The sequence below is a fragment of the Paramormyrops kingsleyae genome, chromosome 14, assembly GCF_048594095.1.
Source record: "Paramormyrops kingsleyae isolate MSU_618 chromosome 14, PKINGS_0.4, whole genome shotgun sequence".
Classification (NCBI taxonomy): Eukaryota; Metazoa; Chordata; class Actinopteri; order Osteoglossiformes; family Mormyridae; genus Paramormyrops; species Paramormyrops kingsleyae.
In genome coordinates, this window is record NC_132810.1 from 2,550,191 (window position 1) to 2,561,137 (window position 10,947).

The 10,947-nt window shown below is 46.1% G+C and overlaps 1 protein-coding gene across 2 annotated transcripts in view; it reads left to right on the plus strand.

Annotated features, from left to right (window-relative positions):
- Positions 1–10,914, plus strand: part of ccdc88c (coiled-coil domain containing 88C) — a 65,282-nt gene extending 54,368 nt beyond the window's left edge. Inside the window, exons 26-31 of one of the 2 annotated variants that reach the window (XM_072699052.1) lie at positions 1,025–1,171; positions 2,558–2,713; positions 3,115–3,177; positions 3,289–3,357; positions 3,815–4,086; positions 7,672–10,914. In XM_072699052.1, coding sequence (XP_072555153.1) covers positions 1,025–1,171; positions 2,558–2,713; positions 3,115–3,177; positions 3,289–3,357; positions 3,815–4,086; positions 7,672–8,562 — 1,598 coding nt within the window. In that variant the 3' untranslated portion in view covers positions 8,563–10,914. The remainder of the gene's footprint in view (positions 1–1,024; positions 1,172–2,557; positions 2,714–3,114; positions 3,178–3,288; positions 3,358–3,814; positions 4,087–7,671) is intronic. The other variant, XM_072699053.1, reaches the window with a different exon arrangement.
- The last annotated feature ends 33 nt before the right edge of the window (positions 10,915–10,947 follow it).

Here is a 10,947-nt window from a genome sequence, read left to right on the forward strand (position 1 = left end):
CTCCACCATAGGCCCTGATAGGCCCTGATATAGCATTCAGCAAGTCAGCAGTGGGTAAAGTTAAGTACAGAGTTACCTAGTATAGAATGTGTGCTGAATGAACCAACAGATGTATAATGCAGTGTAACACCATCAGTCCATTTTCTGTGACCTCTTATCGTATTCAGGGTCACAAGGTAAGCAGCAGCCCAGGGTGGGGCAGGGCACACTCGCGCACCATCAACTCACACGTGCACACCTACGTGCAGTTTGGTAACTCCAGTTAAACTGAACATGTTTTTGGGACCGTGGGGGGGGGGGGGGAACCGGAATACTCGCAGGAAACCCCACGACAACATGGGGAGAACATGCACAATCCACCCACAGGAAGCCGTGACAGAGACTCGAACCCTAGTCCTGGAGGTGTGAGGTGACAGTGGTACCCACTGCGCCACTCTAGCGATGCAGCTAGAGAAATTGTATGATCCCTCCGATGTTTTGAGGGAAATGGTAATACTTGTATATATATATCCATGTTAATGATGTGTCCCAGCAGTATAAGGGTGGAGGAAGCTTTTACAGGCAGATTTAATCATGTGTACTACGGTGACCTGACACGGTGACCTGACACGGTGACCTGACACGGTGACCTGACACAGTGACCTGACACAGTGACCTGACACGGTGCCGGTGACCAGAGTAAACAGCCGCTGTAATTATGTGATCATAATTATGTAATGCATTGAGCTACCGCTAAGTTTGGATCCATGCGTGTAACTACTTTGGTTCATTTCCGATATTCGTTTCCTTAGATATAACCCAGAGTGTGATGTTTAACAGCTAAATCCTTCCAAGACCATCATCAGCAGTGGGATGTTCAAACTGTCATCCACCTTCTCACTGTTCCGTCATAAAGGTCACAGGTCACCTTACTTTTTTGATGTCTGTTCTTTCAGTAGCTTCTTGTCTTCCTCTGCTCATCCTGCCTCCTGTCCCCTTTTCTGTAATAACCCCCCCCATCCCCCCCCCCCCCCCTTCTCTTCAGCACCCCTAGCAGCCGTACAGTTATGCTTTCCGAGAACTAAGGTCCGGGAGAAGGTGAAGCGGCCGTGGGGCTGCCCAACGTGGAGCCTTCTCTCTGCGCTCCTGCCATTCTGGGCCTCCTCTTCCCCACGCAGGCCCACTTCCCTCGGTGCTCAGTCGTGTTTGATTCTGCCTTTACGCTCCCTGATCTCCATGGCCTTGCCTTTCAACCTCGTCAATCTTCAGGCTCGCTCTCTCCCCCTCTGATGAACACACCCACCCCCACCAATCTGGCTCTCCTTCCTCTCATAAATTCCTGCATTCAAATACAGGAACACAGTATTATGCTGTTACCGCTCCTGTTCCATAAATACTTGAAAATTTCCAAAAGTATGGTGCATGGTCACTCTGCTGGACACACCTAGAACAAAGCTTCCCTCTTTGCCCCCCAAATAAATTCCTCTCAGGTTCCTCAGTGACACACAGATGGACACAAACATAAACACATGGCCACACTCTGCAGTCCTTGCTGTTCCGTAGATACGCGAAAAAAAAACACGACACCCAACACCACACAATACGTTTCTCTGTGGTTTTTCAGTAACGCTCATAAATGCACAAATACGTTACTGTGCATTTTCTTCTTCAATCTGCCACATATGTGCACCGCAATACACACAAAGCCAAAAAGGTGAACAATCGCTTCTCAGTCGTGCGTACACTTGTGACAGCTCACTCCAGTCCCTGGCCCTGATACCAGACTCAGAGGAGTATTCCAGCAATATCACTGCGCTATTAATCGTGACTCACTCAGAAATCAAAGTAGCCCAGTACTGTCTGCAGTATGTAGTTCTGCTTTTAAATCCCCAATTTTCAGATGCCACCCATGTGGCACCTCACATAGCCACACTGGAATTGCGTAGAGCAGACACTGTACACTGGAATTGCGTAGTGCAGACACTGTACCGGATCGATACGAATGTCAGGGTGCGCACACTCCATGATAATTCAGCCAATGAACGGCTTGCAGATTGAAATGTCACTGCAGTGAGTGAGTGATGCCGCTTTGTTGACCATAAATCCTGCCTGTGTTTTGATTTCACTACTAGGCCACTAATGAATGCTAAACAACAAAGCAGCCCTGTCTGGCAGCAGGCTGGATGTCTACATCAGTGTGTGTCAGTTGTGCAATACGCCTGCATGCTGCAGACCAAGTTCCCCCCCCCCCCCCTTCTTGCCTGGTTTAAAAATGGCCCCGGAAACACTCTTCCTGTTGAAAGTACGCAGTAGCTTTAGGCAGCTGGCAGCCTGCTCCAGTGTTTGTGGTTCTTCTGAGTCGCCCTTGTGGCAGCCCGGGGTTTTGATGCACATCTTCCTCCGGCCCGCAATAGCTTCCCTCATTCCGCAGAGGCTGCAGGGCCCCCAGAAATCTTTCTGAAGTTAATATTTGTGATGTGTGTGGTGTCCGTGACAATAAGATTAACACTTGCCTGCAGTGCCTCTCAGTTGCAGTGTCAGCGAGAGAGTCACTGGCGGACCGTACCATTACTTTCAGGCCAAGGGAGGGGCCAGCACCGAACTGCAGGGGGCAGTGGGGATGGTGGGACTGGCCCTGAGGAGCGGCTTTTGAGGTGCACATACTCCCCCACCCGGCACAGCACCCCGGGACACACTTCCAGCTCCAGCAGCAGGCTGGCGCACAGGCCCAGAGGTACAGCCCCTCTTTCACTAATAATCCAAAGTACACATCTAGTAAAATTAGTAGTAAATAATGCAACTTAATGACATGACTTAATTCTCGTATTTTTGCATTAGTGGTGATTTATTGGTGCTATACATAAAGGCTGTTAGTGATTTCGTAAAGCAGAGATGTAAATGTTCATGCATAGTGACTGATCTTATACTAGGCACATTACTTACTAGGCACAATACTTACTAGGCACATTACTTTATTTTTATTTTATTGTCTTGATTGTTCTTGATTGTTTTGCACGACACCCCAAAGCAAACTATGTAAAAGTCCTTAACGATAAATAGACTATTCTGGAATAATAGATGTTTCTCTGTATGAGCTGTAGTAGCGAAGTCGCTGTTCCTTCTGTGCGTCTGCAGATGAGGATGTGCGTCCGCAGTCCTTTGATGCGGTTTTCGTGACTGGTGTCCAAGGCAACACAGGTATGTATTTGACCTAGATGGTAGCACTTCAGAATGGTGGCTCCTCGGAAAGTTGTGTTTAGTTAATCCTGATTAATTTAGTTAATCCTGATTAATTACCTAACACCCTAGATTACTGGCCCAACGCTACGGAAATCAGCCGAAACACATCCAGTACCAACTCACCCATCAACGCTAGAGGTACTGTCCACATTCGCCATCAAATTAATGGTTAAAAAACGACTATAAATTTTTAAAAATAAAAAATAGAGTTGAATATGAATATGATGGGATATGACACATTTGAGTATTTAGCATGTATATTGGACTTGGAAAAATTGGATGAAATACAGAAAAACACACAGTTCGTTATGTTATTAAACACTGTGGGATGTTTCCATCCGCAATTGCTAGAGGACTTTAAGCGTGTAAGTGTGGCTGGGTTGGTGGATCCGTCCATCACCAAGCATCAGTGGAGTGTATCACTAGCCAGGGAACAGATCAAAATTCAAAGTTTGACTACTGAATGTGCATCGCTATCACAACACGGTAACATCCATAATATCATAAGTCAAACATTGTAAAGTGAGAAGCATCCATGGTTTTATTCCCCTGTTGTTTTATTTCTGCCTGATGCTCCTCTTCCACACCCTGCCAGGCTCTGCGGAGCGACTCCACAGCCAAGGCGGCAGCCTGTCCAGCGATGACGTCACAGGCCTGGGCCCCAAAGTGCCGGGTGTCCCTGGGGACGCCTCTCTGGGCCGCAGCAGCCCGCTCTCATCGCTGTCTCAGTCCTCCACGCTGCCCTATGACTCCTCGCCCCAGAGGAGCAGCTCACGCCCCCCCCGACGTCGCCCCTCGTCCCCTGGCAGCGAGATGGTCACTCTGGAGGAGTTTCTGCAGGAGACCAACACTCCCCCTGCCCCTGTGGTGAGCGAACAGAGACCCCAGCCCTCCAGAACCTGGCCCAGATTAGAAAAAGTCAGAAATCCAACAGTCCGTGCTGGTCATATGACGATATTTTCCTGTTGATCGTGTTTAATACTCTGCTGAACAGCACACTGCTGAACAGCACACTGGAACCTCTGCTGAACAGCACACTGCTGAACAGCACACTGGAACCTCTGCTGAACAGCACACTGGAACCTCTGCTGAACAGCACACTGCTGAACAGCACACTGGAACCTCTGCTGAACAGCACACTGGAACCTGGCAGCCTGGGGCTGGGAGACTCTGCTACCCGCTAAGTCACTGCACTCTGTGGGGCTCAGAAATGGGCATGGTTATTAAACTGGGAACTTGCAGGTCTACCAAACCATTTTGTCATTTTTTTTTGTCCATCTTCACCTAGTACAGTGGTTCTCAATCCAGTTCCTACAGCCCCCCGCTGCCAGAATGTTTTCGTTCCAGCCCACGCTGCTTTCAATCTGCCACATTCATTATTGGCCTATTAAGGGCCATATAAGCCTGATTAGAGCAGTAGGACTGGAATGAAAACATTCTGGCACCAGGATCAGGACTGAGAACCACTGGAACACCAGAACAACATGAGCTAAATTACAGCCTGTGTTTATTGTCAATAAATATGGGCGACTCTTTATACTAACATTTGAAGATTTTACCGGAGGTTATTTTTAAATTTTAAAATCATATTGCTGGCTGCTCTCTCTCTACTTCTTCTTACTGCACAGTCCAGCGGCAACTTGATACATCTGACTGCTTAACATCTATGTGACAAATAAATTATCTTGAATCTTGAAGATGTCAGGAGTAATGTAGGACCTCCTAAATGCCACGGACACTCCTGCTAGGTATGCATGTGGGGGGCACCCTCCCCCCAGTGGGCTCAGAGAGTGCCTCTCTTTGTGGCCTGGAGCATCTCTGCTTAATTCTGGGGAGGTGGGTCTCAGGGGCAAACTCTGTAAAACACTGAAGCTAGTCTTAATAATTACAGGTAACAGCTTGCATTCATTAATAATAAAACAATAGTATTAAGGTTGTGACAGACTGCTCTTGTTGTGCTCAGTCACTGTCAACTGTCATTATAAATGAAATAGCACGAGTTTGTAGTGTTGAGTCAAGACTCTGTGTAATGACAGTCACATTACATAAAACGTACAATTTATAGTTACAGTTTTCTGAATGTGTGCAGTCAGGGGCCTAACTAAGAGTTCTGGGTCCCCTGACAAAATGTCACCTTTGGGCCCAGCCCCAACAAACAACTAACCCCCCTCCCCCTGCTTGGGTTGCCACTTTCAATCTGAATAAATTCAGGACACCCCCCTCCCCCAGGTCTCCCATGATAAAGTTTGCCCAATACCAGGGGGGGGGGGGAATCTCCCATGATAAAGTTTGCCAACCACCTACGCTACAGTTTACCAAGTAAGGGTCAGATGTGCGTGGGGGTCTCTGTAATTTGTGTCCGTATTGAGCATTTTATTTAGCTAATATTCCAGATCTTATGTATGAATGAACCCTTAGGGGGAGCAAACGTGGGCATTTTTTCGGCACTGAATGTGTGACTCTAGCACGGCCCACTAGCTTTGCGTTGCAGGGGGGGGAGGGACACAGCCTCACAGTTCCGTCACTTTCTCAGCGGATCATACTTCTGTTTCTGCCTTGATACAGTAAAACCCAACGTGCTGATCACAATGGCGACAAAGATTCAGCGAGTAAATAACACGAAACCGTGGTTTGTGTGGTGAATGCAGCATGTTAATGAGCCAGCAGAATTACTGCAGATTGATGTGCTGCTAGACGTGAAGAGAAATGTCACGTCGGACATGTTTCAGTCTTTAATGTGACCATGCAAACAACAAAGATCGAGAAAAAGAAACAATTAGTAGGAGAAATAATTGAAATTTAAAAACCTACAACGGCCTGCTTGCATAAGTGTGCAACATGTCATTTGTGGAAGCACCTTTCGCATTGATACAGTAGTAGACTTATTCGGAGATTTATCAACTTTGCACATCTGGACGTGGAATTTAATTACAGTCTTTCCTTTAAAAGTGTTCAGGCTCCTTCAAATTGCCATTCCATTGGTTTTCTATGGGGTTGAAGTCTGGGCTCTGATTGGGCCGTTCCAAGACTTTGATCTTCCTTTTTGGGAGTCCTCCCTTGCTTGACCTGCATGTGTGCTTCTGGTGGTTACTAAGCTGGAACATACAACTCCACTTCATCTTCACATTTCTGACAAAGGCCGAAATATCTTGACATTTGAAGCTAGCCATTATCCCGTCTGTCATGATTACGGTCCCTGCCCCAGCTGAAGAAAAACGACTCCAGTGCAAGCCTCCACCACGTTTCACAGTCGGTAAGGTGCCCTTTGGGTCAGGAGCAGTGTCCATTCTGCACCAAACTTATCTCCTAGAAGTTAAGGGCAAAAAGTGCTTCCTTTATGTCATTGAAGACTTGTAGTTCACATGGTATATTTTTTATACTAAGATGTGCTTAGATGGGAGGGGAAGGGGGTATTGATCTTGTCAACATATCTAAGGTGTCACATTTTCTCAGCTTAATGCTGATCATCTTCAGAGTGCTCCATGGTGCATCCAGGGCCTATGATATTCTTTTAAACTCCTCTTCTGATTGATACTTTACAGTAATAAGGTCCTGTAGATCAGTGATTCTCAACCCATGGGTTGCGACCCAAATTAGGAAGCATATCACTGCTGATAGCATGTAACTTAGAAGCTCTCGCTGTGGGCAGTATGCTGCAATATTTGTGGTACAGAGATGCCAGGCCAACACACCATTGCTGTAATTGTATTTCGTGTCCTTTTATTTTGGCATAGGCCAGGAAGGCTGAAAATGTACACGATCATCTTTTGAAATGATGTAACAGTGCCTGCAATGGAAAGCTCCTTAGTGTTACCCGATCCCTTTGAGAAAGTATGTGCAACCATGGAATAATTCAATCATGACGGTCATTACATCGCTGAAGTATTTTTACCATCGTGATCTGTGAGAATTCAGTGACAGGCATGAGGTCTGCAGTTTGGCCAGATCGGCTGATTGAAAAGGCTATTGTCAATTATTTAAACATTTGCTTGTATTTTAAAAAATCCATGGTTATTTTGCAGCAGAAGTGCATAGTCGAAATAGGGGGTGTCGGTGTTTAATTGCCTTGTTTATTCCTCCCCAAAGCGGGCTGGAGTGTTTATTTAAAGGCCATTTAGTTAATTAGATTGTTCTGATATTTGTTGGGACCGCTGGTGCTGTAAACTGATTTTCTTGAGCATGAATCTCATTAGTGACCCTGAGAGCTGCGTGTGCGAGATGCCGCACGGGTCTGAGGCACTTTTTCACCTTTCTCTTCCTTTCTGAGTGACAGCTTTCAGCATTTTAAACACAAAATCAAGGAGAATGTCCTTCTCAATCAAAGCAAACACATCAGAGATAATGCTCTTTGTTGCGTTTGTTATAACCCTGTATGTTGACTTTATGCATTATGACCGTGGACAGACACTTTTTGGGAAACAGCTGCTGAGTTGCTGTGTTGTTGTGTTCCAGGTGCAGGGCTGCAGCCACGAGGACCTGGTGACCGAGTACTTTATCAAAGCCGGAGAGAGGTCTGGAACCGGCCAAGCGGCGCCCCTGAAAGACGGAGCAAAGGCCCCCACCAGTTACGTCAGTCCCACTGTGAAAGCTTCAGTCTCCGGCGAGGGTAGAGCTCCCAAGCCTGGACAGAGTGTCAAACCCAGCATCCGTCAGCCAGACAACCACATCCCACCCAACTTCCGGGCAGGTGGTGGACCCCAGCGGTCTTCTAGCACCCGAGCTTCCAGTGGCAGTCTGCACCGGGCCTTCAGTCTAGCATCGGCCGACCTCCTGCACGCCAGTGGACCTGACAGTTACCAGCAGGAGAACGACCCCCAGTCGGGGGGTGACCCAGCCCAGGCAGATGTGGTGAGGAGGGCTGGGATCGTCTCGCGAGAGAGGCCTCTGTCCGCCCGGCTGGCTGGCCCCTTCGGTGACTCTAGTGAGGTGGACCATCACTCTCTGGATGCCCGTCGGCTGTCCTACGCCCCTCCCAAAGAGGAGCGTTCCCTTAGCCCCCGGCACCATTCCTCTTCCGCCTCATTGTCTGCCGGCCCAGCCCTGTCGGAGCGGCACGGCCGCGGAGCAGCCAGGGCGCCCTCACGCCAGACCACATCACATCACCGTGGGGAGGTCGCCATGGTGACGCCGGTGCGGGCCGTGATGGCCGTGCAGCAGGAGGAGAGGGACGAACCCCGAGAGATCCGTCGGACAGAATCTCCTCTTGCGAAGAAACAGGAGGGAGCTGGAGGCATCTCCAGCACGGAGGGACCCCCCAAGAACACCCCCCCCAAGAACACCCCCGGCTCTCCTGATCCCAGCAGTGATGCACAGACCGTGTGGTATGAATACGGCTGCGTATGAGCTGTTGAGAAGAACACCTCATGCGCATTTGCAGGAGAGACCTCTGGTCAACACCTGTGTGTGTTTATCTGTGTCCAACACCCACGTGAACAATCATTTTTGTCTCCATTATTTATAAAGCATGTAAAAAAGTGATATCATCTACTGTAAATAATTGAATGAGATGTCAGTGGGAAATTGATCTTGTAAAACAGTATTTATTTTCATTTAAAAGGAGCATGTAAGCTACAGCAGGCACTACAGCACATAAGTCTGGTTTGCATATTGGTTTTTGCGATGTGATGCTGTTGTTTTGGCTCTAGTCTATCATGGACGTTATTGGCTCTTCATCTGCGACTTATATCAATCCTACAAGAAGTGACTTTTGGTTTACGAAAACATTGGTGGAAATTTCTGAGCCAGTTCAGACCACTAAATGTCAAATTATATAAACGAGCGTTACACATTGTACCAAGCATCCAGATTTTCATTAGACTCTGGTTCTGAAGTGTTAAGAACCTGGATTTTATTAACCTTTTACAGAACTACAGCTTCCACGGGTGACAAAGAAGTTACTGTTTTTTTTCCATCATTACCACACCCACGCAGCTGTTAGGCATACTCAAATGATCTCACGGTATGAAAACCTCTCTGTTCAACAGATTATGGATGACACTTGATCAAGTGAACCTTATCTGTGGATCAGCTGATAATTTCCTTTCTATCCATCCACCTTCCTACTGCTTATGCCGTGCAAACCTCAAATTTAGTAGTAAGTGACACTGTAGCTGGATCAGGCAAAATGATAGTTTATGTGAAATGTTGGTGTGTAGTAATATCAGTTATTGAAGTGTAAGATGAGAGGAAGGTTCTCAGAATATATGTGTGTTATGTGAGACACCCCTGGTTTGTAGTTTCAGCTTTTTGTGCACAACACTGCTATTCATGTTCTATTCTGATTCAGAAAAACCAAAGTTTGGAAATGAGAAAATACCCACACCCAGCATAATTGCAGCGTAATTACAACCTCGAGCTGGTGTAGCAGAGGACAGTGTTTGTCCATCTTATTGACGACCTCGGGACCTGATTACTGGAAATGTCTCCGCGCTCTGAAATGTTCTTTTCCTGTTTGCTGTGGGTTTTTTCCGTTCCCCGACCGATGAACTCTGCTCAGATTTCAAAGCTGCTTTTAGGGGGCGCGTGTGTAACTGACAGAGACACTCACACTGTGCCTTTTAAATCTCCACAGCCCACGTCTTCGCAGCATATTCCCTGCGTTCAGGCCAATGATTGCTCTGCGTGTGTTCGGATGTGCGTCTTGTCCAGAGCTGAAATTGTGCACAGCAATATATTTTTTTGTAAATACTATGCAGTGATTTAAATATATTTAAAGCGCTAAAGCAGGGGTGGGGAACCTGTTCTATCGAGGGCGGGGTTTTTAGAGTGACCTCTCAATCAGCCAATAATAAAGCAGGGGTGGGGAACCTGTTCTATTGAGGGCGGGGTTTTTAGAATGAACTCTCAATCAGCCAATAATAAAGCAGTGCTTCTCCACTCCAGTCCTGGGCACCCAGTATTATTAGCTGATTGGCTGAATTTAGGAATTAATGTGGCAACAAGGTGTTTTTTAAAGCTGTGTGCGTGTGTGTGTGTGTGCGTGTGTATGTTTTCTTTTTGTTCTTGTTGATTCAATACAATATTGCAGTGTTTATTGGTTATTGTGCATACAACTAAATACTTTTCAGATGGTTACTGTTATTAAAAAATACAGTATCATTTTCTTTATCTTGAGTAAAATGCACTGCATATATTTCAATATCATTCAAATGTGTGATGGTTTTACAGCTGTCCATGTGACAGACTTACATGTCACTGAGAATTTTTAATCTTGTTGATGTCACTGTCAGAACTTACCTTCAGAAGAAAGCTATGAATGATGGATCCGTTGCACTTGTTATACCAAAAGTGTAGTATATAGATGCTGTAAATTTTCCCAATTTTAGAAAAGGTGTACTTTTAATACTAATTATGTTATATATGTATTACAAATGGTGCAGGATTTTCAGTGGTCTTGTCTGTGCAGATCTGCTGTAAGAACTGTATAAAAGCGGTGAGAAAATTGAAATGTTTTTCTGACACTTAACGTCTAACACATCAAATGTCAGATCTCACTTGTCGTTGTTTCTCAGCACCTGCTGCATCTGTGAATGATCCCAGCAAGAATATTTTTTTGTTAAACTCCAGCAAGATTTGTAATAAAGATTTGTTTGCATCTTTTGTGTTGTTGCACTGCATGTAAAGCAAATTTTAAAACTGCACACGAATATAACTTAGATATTGGTGTGTAAAATAAAAGTAGTATGTTAGTTATGATATTAGCTTTTGTCGTTCCTTTTTTTCTTTAGT